Source organism: Oreochromis aureus, linkage group 6 (genome assembly GCF_013358895.1).
Source record: "Oreochromis aureus strain Israel breed Guangdong linkage group 6, ZZ_aureus, whole genome shotgun sequence".
Classification (NCBI taxonomy): Eukaryota; Metazoa; Chordata; class Actinopteri; order Cichliformes; family Cichlidae; genus Oreochromis; species Oreochromis aureus.
In genome coordinates this window covers 6,422,275-6,440,966 of record NC_052947.1, presented here as the reverse complement: position 1 = coordinate 6,440,966, position 18,692 = coordinate 6,422,275, and the positions used below count along the sequence as shown (strand labels likewise).

General features: G+C 39.3%; 1 protein-coding gene across 1 annotated transcript in view; it reads left to right on the top strand.

Annotated features, from left to right (window-relative positions):
* Positions 1-997: 997 nt before the first annotated feature.
* The window catches only part of hoga1 (4-hydroxy-2-oxoglutarate aldolase 1), a 31,871-nt gene continuing 14,176 nt past the window's right edge, over positions 998-18,692 (top strand). The window contains exons 1-5 of the mRNA XM_031733912.2: positions 998-3,789; positions 4,011-4,287; positions 6,819-6,947; positions 8,301-8,428; positions 9,421-9,555. Of these exons, the coding sequence (XP_031589772.1) occupies positions 4,074-4,287; positions 6,819-6,947; positions 8,301-8,428; positions 9,421-9,555 (606 nt within the window). The 5' untranslated portion in view covers positions 998-3,789; positions 4,011-4,073. The remainder of the gene's footprint in view (positions 3,790-4,010; positions 4,288-6,818; positions 6,948-8,300; positions 8,429-9,420; positions 9,556-18,692) is intronic.

The following is an 18,692-nucleotide window of genomic DNA, read 5'->3' as shown; positions in this document are numbered from 1 at the left end:
TCGTATAACGGTTCTGTGGTCAGACACATTGAAATTTGAAGTTCCTTTTGGAAAACATGGATACTCAATCTTCTCCAAACAGACGGGGGCATCTCTGATGGTATGGGAATGCATTCATGTCTGAAAAAGCCTGGAATTCACAGCTTGCACATCTGGAAATGAATGCTAAAAGTCTTAAACAGGTTGTAGAGCAACATTTTCTCCAATCCACATGATGTCATTTGCAGGTGAGGTCTTACATATTTCAGCAAGACAATATTGAACCTCCTGCAATGAAATGAAAAATATGATAAAGAATACTCGGGACCGTTGAGCAGCCAGAAGCCTATATCATGCACTTTGACTCTGTGTTAGCTAGTTCCCTGATTCCTGAAATAATAAAGATTACTCCCTGTACTCCTGCCATAAAACGAGCCCATTGTCTGAACTATCACTGTGTGCTGTAGAATGACCTGAAAATAATAATTTTCAGTGAAAATAATGGGATCAAACAGCAAGACTTGTGAAAAATAACTTTTTAGTTTGTTTGTTTGTTTTGGGTGAGTGTTAGAGTAACGATCAGCGACAGACCTCATGGGCTAAAATGTGCTAACACAGTTGGTTCAACAGCTTTCAGCGTGGGTCGATTTTGGAACACTGCTATTATTGCTTATTATTTTATTAATTGTAGTTTCTACATGGAAATAAAAACAACAATAAATGCCAAAAAATACCAAAAGTAATCAGACTTTATCAGTCTGTCACATCACTGTGGGGGGAATTTTGGCCCACTCGAGGTTTGGACTTTGACTGGTCAATTGCAACAGCTTGATTCTTTCCTTTTTTTGCCTGTTCTGTTGCAGATTTGCTGCTGTGCTTGCGTTCATTGTCCTCTTGTAGACCAAATTTGGGCCAAGCCTTAGCTTTTGGTGTCATGGTGAGCCATGTGGGAGGCAGGGGTTGGACCCAAACGCGGGACTCCAAGACAAAAACCTGACTGAAAGCAGCATCTTTATTTGCTGGAAAAACAAACTAAATACAAAGTACATGAACATAAGAAGAAACAAACAAAAGAAAAAATAGAAATAATGATCTAGAACTTGGAACACATGACAAGGATCCACAGCTAATGTGGAGAACGGGGCAATAAACAGACGAAGACTGAAGACTTAGATACACAAGCAGGACAAGCAGGGGATGGGAAACATGCGAGGACACAGCTGGGACTAATTAGACATAACAAGACAGAGAGGAAGCAAAACTGAATACCCTGAATACAGGATGAAGGACTATCAAAATAAAACAGGAAACAAAAGACATGGCAGGGAAACAGATGAATGGACACGTGAGGTTGACACAGTAACTGAGGGGATGAAAACACAGAGACAAGACTAGACACTGAAGGAGGGAGAATGTGATCACAAAGAAACAGAAACACACTAAACATGATGAAAGAATGACTAAGAAGCTAAGAGCTACAATATAACAGAAACTAAATGATCAAACGAGAACACAAAAGTACAAGAAAACCAAACATAAACCACTCAGAGAGTATAACCCAACTTAGAATATAATCCCACCTGATGCAAAACAGTCCAAAACATAAACCCTGGGTCAGACACACAGAGCCATGACAGTTGGACAGATGGCCTCACATATGACTCTAGAATACTTTGATATATGGAGTTCATAGTCAACTCAGTGACTGCAAAGTCCCCACGTCCCGTGGCTTCAAAACAAGCCAAATCATCAACCTTCCTCCACTGTGCTTGACTGTAGATATGCTGTGTTTGTTTGTGCCTTATAGTGATAAATCTCCATTTTAGTCTCAGTGATATTGTTCCACAAGTCTAGTGGTTTGTTCAAACCTAAACTGAGTGATGTTCTATTTAGTAAGACAAGACCTCTCCTTCAAAGAAGCCAAACTAATTCAGTCTCTTTAACTGTAATGTCATGAACTTTAATATTAAACATGATAACTGAGAAATACATAGCAAATAATGTAGCTATTTTGTTGTTGTTGTAATTTCTCTGACCACTCCATGGTCTGACACTGCGGTCAGTTTGCAGGCACATCCCATCCTGTCTTCAGTGTTTGAATAATTTCTCTCACTATAGAATGATGGACTTCAAATTGGTTGGAGACGGATATATAACCTTCTGAGATTGAATGGTGGCAAAAACTGGTTGTCTAATTATCGCTAATGTCTTTCCTCCCAGACATCATGTTAACACATAGCTGAATGAACCTTCTGCACTTGGCTGATACTTATTCTCATTGTTTCCATTGAAGCACTAAGGACAACTCAGATTTTCTCACACTGTGTCTGCATTTTGGCTTCATTTTTTTTTTCTATTTTAAAGGGGGTCCTTTTTGTCCACTCCAATATTCACTCTGTACATTCAGTTAACTGCAAGCATCTAGACAGCATGTTTATACCATCTAGTATAAATCAACTGTAATTAATGGCAAGAACCGCAGAGAATGTTATGATTTTGTCATTTTTGTAAACTGAATGTAACGAATTGTTTTTTCCACAAGGTGGCAGAAGTGTAAAGGCTATTAGAAGCTGGGCATATTCGTCACATCCACCAGCACAGACAGCAACGTGTCAGATCTGCGTCGCTCAAAGCTGAGTCAGATCACTTTGAGTGACATGTGATATAAGCTTGGCTATAGTGATTAATATACAGTCCATAAAAAATCCCCAACTGTTACACATGAACACTTTTAGGCCCGTCTGTCTCCTCTTGTTACTTCGTATTTGTCTGTTGTGTGACGTTTGCTGACTGAAAATGTTCAAATATAGAAGAGCCAATGTCAGGATCCGTCTAATTACAGTTTTGTATTTTCTGCTTCTCTTTATTTTTATTTCTCTTCTCTTTTGCTTTAAATTCTGTTTAGTTTCAGTTAGTTTCCAGAGTGGTTTCACTTTATTTTTTCACATGTTTCATTTTCATTTCAGTTCGGTTTTATTACATACATCAGTGGCAATAATTATGAAAATCGGTACAGGTATTACAATAAAAACAAATAACTTTCTGAAGGCAGCTGACTCACAGAGTCTCGTAGACACCCGAAATCTCAATAAGCACGTCCACCAAAGCGTCTGGAGGCAAGTTCTAATTAAAATAAACCAAATTTAACTGACAGATATTACAACGAAGAATATTTCCTCTGTACTTTGTTTTTATTTTAGCTAGTTTTCCTTTTAATTGTTTTCAGGAGTCGATTTTTATTTATTTAGATTTTTTATTGTAATTAACTAACATGTTTTTTTTCCTCATCCATTTTTAGTTTTGAATTTAGTTTTAGTGAACTATAATGACCTCAGTCGAGATGTGCTTATTTTTATGATTGCTTAATTATACGTTAAGCATTGATTTTGGAGAGAGGAGAAACTGGATTTGAGTATATTATACATTTTGTTCATTTGTGGTTATTAAACGATTGTCAGTTTTAACCAGTTAATGTTTGACACAAACATCTAAATCCCAGTTTCGGTAAAAGTATCAAATAAGCATCTTTCTGTAAGTATGTTTATGTTTTCCCTCTTATCCATCATACTAAAGGGATTAGACAGGCCACAACTGTCACAGCCGTCCACAAGAAATATTGAAGTTAAAATTTAAAAGACTAGTATTATTTTTTTAAATTTACTTTAATTTCTTTGTTTATTTATTTTCTTGGCCACAACATGATCGCTCGTAATAACCCTTTTGCGTTTATTTCAAAACTTGCTTGTGGTTGATGATCCCTTATTGATCCTGGGCTGAGCTGGGGATCTGTGAACTTCTGCAGGAGTCCATGTAAGTTGTGTTACCATTCTTTTAAAACTGATTCTAAAGTAGTTAAAGTTTCAGTCATGTGGACATTGTTGTAAAATTATCACAAAACCGTTTTACGCAATTCAGTTGTCTCACTGTTGTGAGACAGATGTGTTCAGGGTTGAAATCGGGGATTTAGAAATTACTTATTTGTGGTCAATATTTGAAGAAGCAGGTTAGTGATTAACTGTTCTCGGTTGCAGCAGCTGCACAGAGTCCCAGCACACCGCCAGCGAGCACCTCAGTCACTCTGTGTCCGAATTACAATGCAGTGCGTCCGGGCTTGGAGAAGTCTGAACTCCCTGTGCAGGGTGGCTCACCACAGAGCATGGAAACGATCCCAGAGCCACGCAGCAGCTGCCAGGCTGGACCTCAGCGGGATTTATCCGCCTATTGCCACCCCGTTCACCGCCAAGGAGGACGTAGACTATCAGAAACTAGAGGAAAACCTGCAGAAATACGCCAAGATCCCATTTAAAGGTCAGGCCCGAGGCACGCGAAAGTCAAGGTTATCAAAAACAGAGTTGTATGAATAACAAGGAGGTCATTGATGCGCATAAGGTCGATCTTACTTACACAGCTCTGAACATTATGAAGCTAGTTGAGTTTGGAGCCTAAAACACCAGCTGCATAGTGTTTGCACTGCAGCGTCTCGCAGCATGCGCCGCAGTCTGACATCCATGGATAATGTCTGTATTTGCTTAGGGACGAGACACACAGGACAAAGTTCAGCACCGAGGCAAAAACGTAAAGTAACGGCAGGGCCTGATTCGGATTTGTCGCCCCCTGGTGTTCGTTAACTGGTCCTGCTACTGAGTTTTATTTTCCATCCACAGCAGGAAATATTTGCACTTCTGCTTCCACAACATGTTACTGTTGTTAACTAAATGATCGTTCTACATGATTATTCTTCATTTACCAGAACATTTCTTTTATCAATAATTAAATAATAATTAATTATAATGAAATTGGCAAATAGCGCACATACACATGATATTGATATTATGTTTTGTATTCTTATACAAAGATGGTGAGTGAACTGTACTGAGGATCAGGAAAGCATACACATCAGTCAGCACATTTACTATTGTTGCTTGTGATATTACACTTTCTATTACCTACGGTACTGTCAATGAACCTGCTACTCCGTATGTTATATTTCAGTCTCACTGTTGTTCATAGAAGGCATTTTTCAAGGGATGCAAAGAAGGACTCAACGGCTCTACCAAGGTCTTATCTCCTACATTCACATTTGCTGTAGCTAGATGGCAGAATAGGTTATAATACCTGGAGCTCAGTCTGATGGAAGCATAGCTCCATCATGAAGCAGCTTCAAGACACCAGAGGGGGAATGCAAAAGCGGCTTATCCAAAACAACGTGCCTGGACTGTTCAGGCCGGCAAAACCCTCAGACTGAGCTGCAGCATCACGGAGGTGCTGGACTCAGACAGAAGCCGAGAGCTTCTCTATCCGCCTTACATGTCAGTTATTACTCGGGCAGTAAGAGAAGAGGCTGCTCGCTCTAATGTTGGCACAGAAGAAAGAGACGATGTCAAATACAACCCCAATTCCAGAAAAAAGTTGGAATAGTTTGTAAAATGTGAATAATAGCTCAATGATTTTTATAAAATAAAATAAATAAACTCCTATTTTATTTACATACAACACAGAAAACAAAGTGTTTAAACTGAGAAAATGTACCATTTTAAGAAAAATATGAACTTATCTTGAATTTGATGGCAGCAACACATCTCAAAAAAGTGGGCACGTGGCCATGTTTACCTCTGCGTAGCATCCACTCTGCTTTTAACCACCGTCTGTAAATATCAGCCAGCTGAGGAGAGCAGCTGCTCAACTTTTGCAGGGGAATGTTGTCACATTCTTGGCTGATAGAAGATTCTGGCAGAACAACAGTCCTGGGTCTTCTTTGTCATATTTTTCATTTAATGACATGCCAAATGTTTTCAGTCGGTGGAACGTGTGGACTGAAGGCAGGGCTCTTCAGCACCCGGACTGCAAAGCCGTGCTGTGGTAATAACTGCAGTATGCTGTTTAGCACTGTATTGCTGAAATATGCAAGGCCTTCTTCATGTTGATGGGAGCATGTGCTGCTCTAAAACCTGTCTTTCAGCAGGGATGGCGTCTTTTCAGAAGTGCAAGCTGTGAATTCTATAAGCACTGATGCACTCCCAAACCATCAGAGATTCGGGCTTTTGAACTGAGCACAGATAATAGGCCACATGGTCCCTCTCTTCTTTAGTGCGGAGGATGTGGCATCCATGTTTTCCAAAAAGAATTTAGATTAGTGTGACCACAGAATACTTGTTGTTTCCACCTTACCTCAGTCCTTTTTAAATGAGCTCTGACTCAGAGAGAATACGGCTGTGTTTCTGGATCATGCTCACATATGGCTTCTTCTTTGCATGATTGAGCTTTAACCTGCGTTTGTGGATGGAACAGCAAACTGTGCGCGTGTGATTTCTGGAAGTGTTCCTGGGCCCGTGCAGTGACTTCTATGACAGAATGTTTTTGATGCAGTGCCGCCTGAGGCCCCAGAGATCACGGGCATCTAGTATTTATTTTCAGCGTTGTCCCAGACATTTCTCAAGCTTCCTGAAGTGTTTTTATAATATTATGTTTGGAGATGATGAGGTATTGTCACGTTGGGGAACATAATTCTGAAACTGTTTTATAGACACAGTTCCGTGTGGATTAGTGAATTTAGAAGAAAACAGGGATTTTTCTGTTATTTAAAGGAATATTAACAAGTTTATCGTTTACTTATTTACTTTGTTGAAGTATGCCAGATTTCAAATGTCTTTGTTAATGAGAAGGGTGTAAATTCTGACAAAAACAGTTAAAAGTCTGACATTTTTAGGAGTTTTTAGGGCAGTGTGGGTCACCCAGAAATGGCTGATACATTTTGAGATCGTATGAGCTTCTTTACAGAGCTAACCCCTCCCCCCCAAAAACACCTCAAATATAAAAAATCATGTGTTTTATTGTTACAGGCCTGGTGGTTCAGGGCTCCAATGGTGAGTACCCGTACCTGACGGTGGAGGAGCGGGTGGAGGTGGTGAGGATGGTCAAACAATCGCTGCCGGCGGGAAGGCTGCTGATAGCCGGATCAGGCTGCGAATGTAAGTCTCTCAGCCACTTTGAGCTCAGGCTTTAACTTTACAGTGGAGGGTTCAGTGATAAAGAATATTAAGCAAAGACAATAATTAGCCGGCTTCATGTTGTGTTAAAATAATTCACAATTCAGTTAAAAGAAGTTTTATTTTTAGAAAACAATTACTGACACTGAACTGAAGCTCATTACAGAGAATCATCACACTGTGTGGTTATCTTCTCCAAACTTTGCTTATACGCTGAACAAAGCCCCTCAAACGCATCACGGCCGCTGAAATTGAAAATTGTAGCATTTATAATGGAAACCATTAAACATTTAGTTAAACTAGTTCAACTCTGACCTCTTCTAAGTGAACAGAGTTAATTATTTTTGCAGATAACGCTCTTTGTTAAAGGCACAAAATGATGAAAACATTTGGAAAAAAATTTTTGTTAATCAAGTGTAATTTCATTCAGATCTGAGCACGTTCGGGGAGAAAAAACAGTACAAGTGAAATATTTTGCGAATAAATCAGAGTTTTGTACGACGAGTGCTAAAAGTTTAAACTGACTCATTATGTTTTCCATTCTGGATTTTAATGACTGCGATTCGAAGCTTATTATAGAGGCGGCAGTGTCACCGGTCTTGATGGACTGATAATTGGAGTCAAATGGAGTCTGTAACAGTTTGATAGGCTGTTCATTCTGCAACGTATAATAAACACTCAGAGAGACGAGAGTCTGCATTAACTTCTACTTCCATAGCCTTCCTACGTTCACCGCTTGTGTAAAAACTTCCTGGTTTCTTTTTTCCATCACTTACTTCACATATGATCAGCTACAACATTAGACAATGTAACATACCAACATAACAACATGGGGTTACTGTATGTGTGGCTCGTACAGTCTGCTCAGGAGTGGCTCCTGCGACCCACAGGACCCAAATCATACGCAGGATCCGGGTGCTTCAGGACATCCTGACAGACCTCATGTTCATACCTTCACTGGTTTGGTGCCAAGAGGGTGAACTAAAGCATATTTGGCAGGTGGTTTGTCAGCTGTGGCTGATCAGTGTTTACAGTATTTACACTCCGCAGGCACATTTACTACATGAACTGCCCCAATCCAGCTTCTATAAAATGCTGCAAACAAAGACAAAAACGGGTTATTCCAGTGCTCCCCAAGCTTTTTTGTGTCATGGACCAGTTTCATGCCAGACAATTATTCTGTGGACTGAGGGGGTGGGGGTTAATATAAGGCAAATCTAAATATTGCAGAGCACAGAGGAGGTTCATTGTTGTAGTGATTCTGCTTGATTAAATGAGTCAAAAGTGAAAGTCTGTGTTGAAGTTGTTTCCTTTCCTTCTCCTTTTCCTGTTCAGCCACCAGAGCCACGATCCAGCTCACGCAGAAGATGGCAGCAGCCGGAGCCGATGCTGTGCTGGTGGTAACACCCTGCTTCTACAAGGGGAAGATGGACAGCCGGGCTCTGATCCATCACTTCACAAAGGTCAGCGCAAACACACAAAAACAGAGTGCCACGCAAATTTGGGGTTAAGCCTTGATTTGGTGTTTAAAAAAATAAAAATAAAAGGATGAACAATCAGTGCTTCCCAAAGCGAGGTGCTGCAGCACTCTCAGATGAGGGTAAAAGGTGCAACAGAAATGAATACAAAAACAAAAATTCCCTATATTTCCATGTGGTCATATTCCCGTCTGTCAAAACAACTATATAAATGTGTGTGCTTATCAATTCTGAAAATTATGCAGATTTCCATTGAAGAGTTACTCTAAGAATTCTCTATGAGGAGCTGCTGTGCTTAAAAAATCTATTAGAATAATACTTCTCCACCTCTCATGTAAAGCATGTCTGTTTATTACAACAAAGCAGTACGGGTCTTTGGGTTTGAATATTGCATTATATATATATTATCTACACTTTGCTGAGCTCAACGTCAGTTAGAGTTACGAGTACAAAAAGTGTTTTTAGAAGATAATGAAAGAAGAAGATTAAATGAGCACCACGTGGGAGGAAGTTTTAGATTGAGTGTTCTTTCATTTTGCTGCTAGTCCAACCGGAGTTCGATAACAAGGAATAAAGTGTCTTTGGCTCACCCTCAGACTTCTGATCGGACCTGTGCTGATTATCATAAAATAATTAGAGCTAGCTGTTTTAATTTTCAGCAATCCATGCAAACATGGCAGAAGCTGTATCTACACTGCACTCCAGACAATGTTTAACTGATTATGTGTGCTGATGGTCTGCAGTTCTGACTGCAGTACCTGCTCACCGTTGCTTCCACGATTCGCTGTCATTATTTACTCATCGCAGCTTTAATAGTTAAATGTCAGCCGGCCAGGCCACCAGGAATTATCTTCTTATAGTCTGAGCCTGATCCGAGTTAGTAAATTCACTGTAAATGAAGAAAAGACCGGGAAAGTTTGGGAACCTTCAACAGGTGTTTTATTTGAGGTCTCACGTCTGTTTCTTCTCTCTTGCAGCTGGCGGACAGCAGCCCAGTGCCGGTGGTTCTCTACAGCGTGCCGGCAAACACGGGGCTGGAGCTGCCACTGGACGCTGTGGTGGAGCTTTCTCAGCACCCAAACATCCTAGGTGTTAAAGACAGTGGGGGAGATGTAAGAAACACTTAAACTTAAGCTTTTCTTCTTTTTCTCTCTCAATGTAATCTGTGAGTCATGAAGAAATCGATTAGCGCAATGCAAGTGAAACAGTATCTCTGCGTATGTCAAGCAGCCACTCCAACGCTGCTTGATCTAGCAGAGCCACAGATCTCCATGTAATTTGATTTGAATTCCTTTTACAAGATTATACTTGATAATAAACTGACGGAACCAGACAACATCTCATGAGATGAGATTCTGAAAAGTCGGGAAGAAAATTGATTTAGCCAGGCCACGTTTTACCTGGCCAGGAAAGTGAGTGAAACTGACGAGGAGAAAAGCTTCTTTCGAGAACAAGCGTCAAGATTTCAAGTCGAAAAGTTTAAAAGGATGTAAGCCACACCACCTAAACCCCAGTGAGCTCACCAGCACTTATCTGACATGTGCATTTTATCTGGACAGAAAACTCAAACAATGCGGAAAAAAGTTTGCATTTTGTGCAACTGTGCAATCAGACAGCGCACTATGTTCCTGTTGTTTTTCAGTAATCTAACTGCTGCAAAGAAAAGAGAAAAGAGTGGAGACTCCTGAAAAACCTAAAACTAAAGCGTGTGTAGTTTTATCCTGCAGGGTTGATTGCAGGGTTACGCGTCTGGAAAAAAAAAAGGACAGTTTGCTCTTGTCGAGCTCTTAATACCTTTTTGTCTGTGTGGGAAGTGTTTGCAAGAAGTTGCAAATGGATTTCTGATTTGGGAAATAACATGTTTGTCCACTCGCTGGGAGACTGGAGTGTGGGTGTAGTTCAAGTACAGAGCAGCCCTGCTCAGTTGTAGGCGTGATGAGGACAAACACAGAAAACAAGGGGTGATGGGTCAGATTCAGGGAAGCAGACAAGTTGGAGGAAGATTTTTTAGAACTTGAGAGACAAACACATTTGCTGGCATGAGCCAGCTCTTGTTATTTGGCACAGATTGTTTCAGCTCATTAAACCTCTGTATTTTGTGTTCAAAGAGAATTTGACCAGAGTTTACAGGGAGAGGACAGTTTCTCCCAACCCCCCCTAAAAAGGTGTGTCCACTTGACTGATGTGGTGGGTTTTGTTGTTATAATGGAAATTTGAGTCACTGCACAATCATCTCTAATGGGTCTAAAATTGCCCGTACTCTGTCATTACCTACCTTTAAACATATGCTGGACAATATGTGGCTGAAACATTTTTACCCACCTTAAAGTTAAGTTGTATGCAATCTAACTTTATCATTGCATAAGACGCCTGCAAGTAAATTAAACATTTACGTCGTAGCTGCACTGAAAAAGGTCAAGTCAACATCCAAGATGAGATGCTGCTATAAATAAATTATTAAATAAAAATAAAATATGTCTAAAAAGCCACAGTAAGTGTCATAAGTCAGTTTTCAGAAGTTACGCCTGACAAATTTGTTTGATATAAAGTGAAATACACAGAGGTCTCTTGGTTGTTCTTTGAAAATGAAAAATGACTGAAACTACAGAATTATTAAGCTGTATAAACTAACCAGTTAAAAGTGTGTATATCACAAATCTGTGAATGAAAATCAGGGTTGATTAGAGCCTGACTGATAAAGCATTTCTAACATCACTGCTGGACATTTGTCTATTTAAAATCTCATATTCTGATATAGCGTCCAGTACTTCTTTTTCTTTCAGACACATAAAAGTTAAACATTTGTTATGTTTAGTTATTTAATGCTTTGCTTGATTCTGCTAACCTCAGCTGACTGTTATGTTTGTTATGTTTTCAAACACGTGTCTAGCCAGCAAGAATGTTGCAGAGTGCCCTCTGGTGGGCAAAATATGCAGTATCGGCATATCTGACAGTGTGTTTCTCATGTCTGTTCTTTAGTTTTTCAATTTAAATGCATGAGGCATTTAAAAGATTTATACTGATATTAGCTGATACTAGCTTGGCAAATGCCTATGAGCCATGCCAATGCATTCATACTGAGTTTATGGTATGTTACACTTACACATCAAAAATTTTAACCTGCAAACTAAATGGTAACTAAAGCAACCAGCTTAAAGGAGCCTCATTGCATTTTTTTTATAGAAAATCAAAATGATGCTATTTCTATTCATTGACACTCAGCCAAGAAAAGAAGAAGTATCCAAACCCCTAAACAGTTTACATCTTTTTATTACAGCTTTATTACCCTGCAGTCTTCTCTTCCCACATTGCTGTGTATCATTTGATGTAGTGACCACCTGCAGATCAGAAGATAACTGTGAAACCGTTGGCAAGAATGTTTATTGTGTCACTAGTGTGTGTGTGTGTGTGTGTGTGTGTGTGTGTGTGTGTGAGACACTGTCCTCATGGGTATAAACAAGATTAACAGGAATGCACTCATCATAGCAAAACACATACATCATGTAGCTGAGTGAAATATACAATATTTTGCTTTGAAATATAACAGAAATTGTTCAGTTAGATCCCTTTTATTTATATAGCACCACTCCACAAAAACAATCAACTCTACAAATGGCGCAAACTCGAGGAGAAAGTACACATAAGTTGATGGCATGCAGAAGTGGCACATTTACACATGGGGAGTAAATAGAGGAGAGGGGAGGAGAGCTGCTCAGGGCATAATCCCAGCAGTCTGAGCCTATAGCAGAATAACTACAGAGTGGTTCAGGGTTAAAGTACCATACCATGGCACTTTATTTATAAGGCACTTTTAAAACAATAACAGGGCTGACCAATGCGCTGTGCAATAACACCAAATATAAAAGACAAACGCAGGACAGAAGGTAAAAGATATAGAAAAACAAAAGAGTTGTTGAAGTTAAACAAGAAACGAGTACATAAAAGTAACATAGACATCCCACACTGGGTCGAAGGCCAGGGAGTAAAAGTGTATTTAAATGAGATTTCAAAAACAGTGAGTGAAGGAGCCTGCCTCACATGCAGTGGAAAATCATTCCACAATTTTGGAGCCGCAACTGCAAAAACCCCGTCACCTCTGAGTTTACGTTCCGTCTTTGGAATGAGCAAAGCATCTGGTCTGCTGACCTGAGAGAACGAGGAAGGACGTAAAGGTGCATCAGCTCGGATAGATCAAATGGGGCACAACCATTAAGAGACTTAAAGACAAATAAAAGGATTTTCAAATAAATTCCTAAACGAATTGGAATCTAGTGAAGGGACGCTAAAATTGGAGTGATGTGCTCTTGTTTGCTTGTGCCAGATAAAAATTGAGCGGTGTTGTCTTTTGCACTAGCTGATTACGATGAAAGGTGCATCATAGTAATCGAGACGAGAGGTTATAAACTGTATTAGTGTTTCAAGGTTGAGTTTGGCCAGAAGAGACCTGATCTTTGACAGTTGCCTCAGTTAGAACAAGCAGGATTTTACCACTGCGTTCACATGAGGATCGAGCTTTGAATTACAGTAGTCCAGCCTATAAGTAATAAATGCATGAACTAGTTTTTCACTCTGAGACAGGATAGACAGAATTTCGTAGATATTGCGCAAATGGAAGAAAGCAGTCCTACATATTTATTATAACAATAGTGTATGCTAGTGTAAGTAGCAGAAACTCGAAACTATGTAAACTAAGTAAATGAAGCACAAGTATCCAAGATTTCTACATAAATGTACTGGCAGTAAGTGTTTCCTAACTCAAACAAACATTTAGAGTGAAGTATTCCTTCAAAGGTGTTCTTAGACTTGGCCTGGAGATGTCATTAGTGAATAAAATCATTGTGCTGAAATCCTAACATTGACAGTATAAGGATGCACTGAGTAGAAACGCTCTTTAATTACTTTCTTTCAGTTCTAGTTTAGAAGCAGCTTAATTGCAGCAATTGCATTTTCAGGCAGATGTAGTGATGCTGATGACTGACAGCAGCCAGATCTGAGAAGGGTGGAACAAATATATATGATATATTTAAGGTAAAACCTGAGGTTTGAGTACATCTAGTAGTTTAGTAGCTTGTTTGTTCAGTCACAGTGTACATTTCAATCTTGCTTAAGACACTTCAGTCTTCCCTGATTGCCAATCTGAAATCTGATTTAAGACAAAAAAAAAGCACAAAGAAAAGTTTGAAAAGGCACTCGACTCTTTCGAAGAGTTTCTGTTATTCTTGTCACGTACTTAAGTTATTTACTGCTTCAACATATCCCCTCACTGGCATTATTAAGGTTTCATTTCATCTTACTTCATCTTCTTTAATCTGATTCCTTCTGCCTACACTGTGGGTGTTTTACTAAAAGTCTGTGTGTCTCCTGCACACGCAAAATGTGTGAATCTACTGAGCAGTATGACATCATTGCTATCTTGGCACGACAAACCTGTCTGCGCAGTCCAAACAATTATCTCCTCTAAGTGGAGTAATTAAAACAACAATATTATTATTTATCCCAGTAAGAGAGAGTTGGAGGCAATTAAAGTCACATCTTAAGAAGCCATGAACACTTAAATAAGACATAATGAGATGTAACAAATCTTTTCATCTGTAGTTATAAAACATTTAATGGATTGAAATGGAAGCTTGCAATGCTGTCACTGAAATTCAAACTATGTACTGTCAGAAAAGTAACAATTGGATGTGATGAGGGTTTAACGTTATTTTTTTATATATTTAAGATAAAACTGTCAACAGCTTTAACTTTAAAGCTGATGATATGCACAAAGTTTCTACATTAAAATTCAATCAAAGTTGCTTGAGTCCTGACCATGTGACCGCTGATAAATCAATGGGGGTGTACTTTGGGATAGCAAGTAGCTACTTAGCTTGAGATGATTCTGATACCTTTAAAGAAAGAAAAAAAGAGTAAAAATGCAAATAAAAAAACAACAACTCTTGTTTGTTTGAATGCATATGACTGACGCAGATAAATGATCATTTCAACTTGACATGAATTATGCATACGTCGTAATGATGAACACAGAAGACATAACTATCTTTACCACCTATAGGTATTATTAAAATTCAATCTTTCGATGCCTTACTCTTTCTGTACATATTATGTTCTTACAGTCCTTATTTTACAAAGATGGGGTTTGAAAGAAGTATCCATGAGTGTGTTCTCCGTTTACATTAGTATTTTCAGTATTTTCTATTCGTTCTACATCCTTCTTGTTGTACACGGGCACATCACTTGGTTTAACTTTTATACTCTTCTTTTTCTTCTTTTTCTTTTGGAAACAAAATTTAGACATCAGTATTTGTTGGTGGCTGTTTCTTCTTTATTTTGTTAGACCACAAATTATTTTCAGGCTTTGACAACCAGCTGTCAATGATTAGCAACATGGCTCATGCTAGCAGTATTTTCTCTCACCCCAACCGGTCGCAGCAAAGTGCTTGCTCATAGGGGGCCATATGATTGTTGTTTCTCCCTGTATGTATTATTGTAGGGTCTACCTTACACTATAAAGTACCTTAAGGCAACTGTTGTTGTGATTTGGCGCTATATAAATAAAATAAAATTGAATTGAATTTCTAAAAAAGAAGGAACACACACATGTAAAGGAAGCACTTAAAACATGTGGTTATCCTAACTGGGCGTTCATAAAGTCAGCAAAGAGGCACAGAAAAGAAGATCAGACACCAGCGAGGGAGGATAAGAAAGACAGACGCAACAACGTTGTCATCCCCTATGTAGCCGGTGTATCAGAGAAACTCAGGAGAGTTTTCTCCAAGCACGACATCCCAGTGTACTTCAGACCCAGCAACACACTCAGACACAAACTGGTTCACCCGAAAGACAAAACTCCAAAACACAGACTGAACAACGTGGTGTATGCTGTACAGTGCAGCGAGGAATGCCCAGACCTCGTCACTGGAGAGACCAAACAGCCACTTCACAAGCGCATGGCACAACATAGAAGAGCCACCTCCACAGGACAAGACTCAGCAGTCCATCTGCATCTTAAGGACAAAGGTCACTCTTTCGAGGATGCCAATGTTCACATTTTGGACAGAGAGGACAGATGGTTTGAAAGAGGAGTGAAAGAGGCCATCTATGTCCACTGTGAGCGACCATCTTTGAACAGAGGCGGTGGTTTACGACACCAACTGTCTGCCATCTATAATCCAGTTTTGAGTTCCCTCCCCAGACGCCTTAACGCCCACTCACATCCTGGGCCATCTGACCTCAGGAAATCACATGATAGGGTGGGGCCAGGTTTCACAATGAGCTCACCCGAAACCCTGGCTGATTGTGACCCACACCCGCTTTCACATCATCAGGGGGTCTTTTGTCCCTCTTTGGGGGGAAACTCCCACTGGGTTTAAATCTGGGACTCTCCACCATTTGACCTTAGAACTGAAGAAGTTTCTCGGATGAGAGGTGAAACGTCTTCAAGCAACCTAAAGAAGTCCAGACGCTTTTCTTTTCAAGCTCCTTAGACAATTGAATTTCTATTTTATAAAACAATGCAAAATTGAAAAAACCTCAGAGATGTATTCCTGTGGTTTGCTGTGGCTGTATGATGATGCTAAGTTGGTTGACAAGCAGGTAGGTCTTACTGATGGAGTAGACATAAAGCTAGCTGTCTGTTTTGAAGGCGCTTTAAGCCTAAAGCTCTCTTCACGGAGTATGTACTGGTACCAGATTAACCCTTGCTCTGTCCTAACTCCTATTACTCTGTCTTTTCTTTTTTTTCTCTTTCCTCTGATAAAGCGGCTTTTTGCATCTGCCATGCCAGTTAATCAAAGATATCAATCAGGCTCTCTGACATTAAAGCTATACATATATATAGGCTATATCTATATATAATATTTTTTTATACCTACTATAAAGAAAAAACACAATTAATTTCATAATAAAAGGTTAAATCAAAAATGCTGTGTAATGTAGTAGCTCAATGTTTGCAATATACCCATATCAAAATAATTTGAAAACATTTTTATACATAAAGTACATAAGTACATCCTAGTACATGAATTTTGGAATTAATTGTTTTACATAACTGACCAAGAACATATTTGATTGTGTTTAAAAAATGTCTTCATATAAAGCTGATATACAGTATATGACCTCACATTTCATAGTCATTTCCATGTTGATAAAAAAACAGAAAAAGTAAGGATGCTTCTACTTTTATAGCACCTGTAAATCCATTCAGTGAGAATCACAAGTATGAGATTAAGAGCCAAGTATTAATCGGCACAGGGCATGGGGTGAGCTGCATTATTCAAAGATCTGACATGCATGATCTTTACCTGTCTTTGTTGTTGAAAGCTGTTCTGGCATCATGTTCAGATCTTATGAGAGCTCAAAGGCCTTCACAATAAAAGGCTATGGAGATTTGTTAGTCTGAGGCAGGCTTAAAAGATTTCTTAATGATATGAAATAAAGCATAAAATTATCTACAATTGACATAATTTTCAAATGAAATCGGTAGCAAAGTCAGCCCAAGAGTAGAGTGTTTGATTCAACAAAAAACCCCTCCAGATTGTGTTACAGAGTCTGCAGGCAACGACTGGAAGAGATGTCAAAGTTCATATATCTGCAATCAGAAAGAGACTGCACAAGTTTGACCTGCATGTGAAGCATACCAGAAAAAGCCTTTGCTATCCAAAAAGAACATCGGAGAAAAGCTATGCTAGTTTGAGGCTTTTTCAAGCAATAGACTGTTAAAGATAGAGCTGTTTAATCGACAGGAACAGATTTTATGAGGATGAGAAGAAACTCATGCCAGCTTGTAGCCACTGATTTAAGCATATATTATGCATTCTGTCAAAGACTCTTACTAAAATGTGAAGTTATCTGTCTGAAAGTTGAAGCCGAACCAGAAGTCACTCTTTCAACCATGTAACGATCCTGAGCACAATAGAAAAACCACCAAGGAATGGCTCAAAGCAAGTAAATTGAGGGTTATGGAATGGCTGATTCGAAGCCCAGATTCAAAGCAGATTGAAACGTTGTAGGATTTGATGAAAGCAGTGCATGCATGAAAACTCTCAAACATTTTGCAAGTGAAAGTATTTGCCCTTTTGAACTGCTAAAAGAAGCCATATATGCTGTCGGGATGACTAATAGCTTGTGAGCAGTTTTTTTTCCTCAGAAGAACGTCTGAAAATCTCTACATGTTGATATTTCTATCAAATAAAATATAGAAAAAGCACATTTTCATTATGTTGTTCAAGTAGGTTGGTTAGAAAGTGTTTAGTAAGTGTTCAGTAGGCACAGTTTCAAAATAGGGTCCAACTTCTTCTCCAAATTTGTCCAAAAGCGAACAGTTTCCACAGGATGTCCTTACTTTGTTACATGACTATTTTGACTATATTAGAGAGACTTTTTTCTGTTATTTTAAATCAGATTCATGGATATGAACCCAAACAACATTGAGCTCTGCAGCACATTTACTAAGTTCCCCAGCAAAATGAGCTGAATAAACTGAATGAGCAGTTGTTAAGCGAGGGGAAACAAACAAAGTGACAGGCATAGAGATTTCTCACATTAATAAGGTAAGACCTGAACATTTAACAAGAGCTCCAGCAGACCAGCCACCTGTACAGCTCATACTGCAGAGGGTTAAATCTCCCCATGCCCTCATGTTAGATCATAGGCTAATGACAATAATAAGAAGAGTTAAAAGAAAAGAAAAGAAAATGACTGTGTTTTAGGGCAGACTGCAGCCTTGCAGCAATTTTGCTTTTCCATTGAGGACCTGCCTCTAAATAGCCAGACTGCCCGAGCCTTCGGGAGGCCAGCAGGGGCTCCTGCAGCCTGCCTGACTGACTGATCAATTGCAGTCCTGTTGTTTGAAATTAATAATATGGGGAAACTGATTGACAGTCTCTGGTTAAAAATAGAAGCTCCTTGGTAACACGGATGGAGGGTGTGGGTTTTCCCTGTGGAGCTTTCAGCTTCATGCACAGAGCAACCACAGAGTTGTCTAATGCTCCGTTTGAACACTTCAGGTTATTTGGATTCTGCACTTCATATCTGGATTGACAAAAGAGAATTAAAAGAGGCGAAACAAAATGGGGAGCTCATCAGTTATTCATGAGCTTCTCCCATCCTCCACCTCCTTCTGCTTCCCATCTTTTGAAGTTGATTCCTTTTTTTTTATTCTCACTTGGGACTTGTCTGTTTCCCTCTCTCTCCTTCTCCTCCCCCTTCTGTTTTGGATCTTCAGCGATCCCCTCCTCTAAAAACCTCG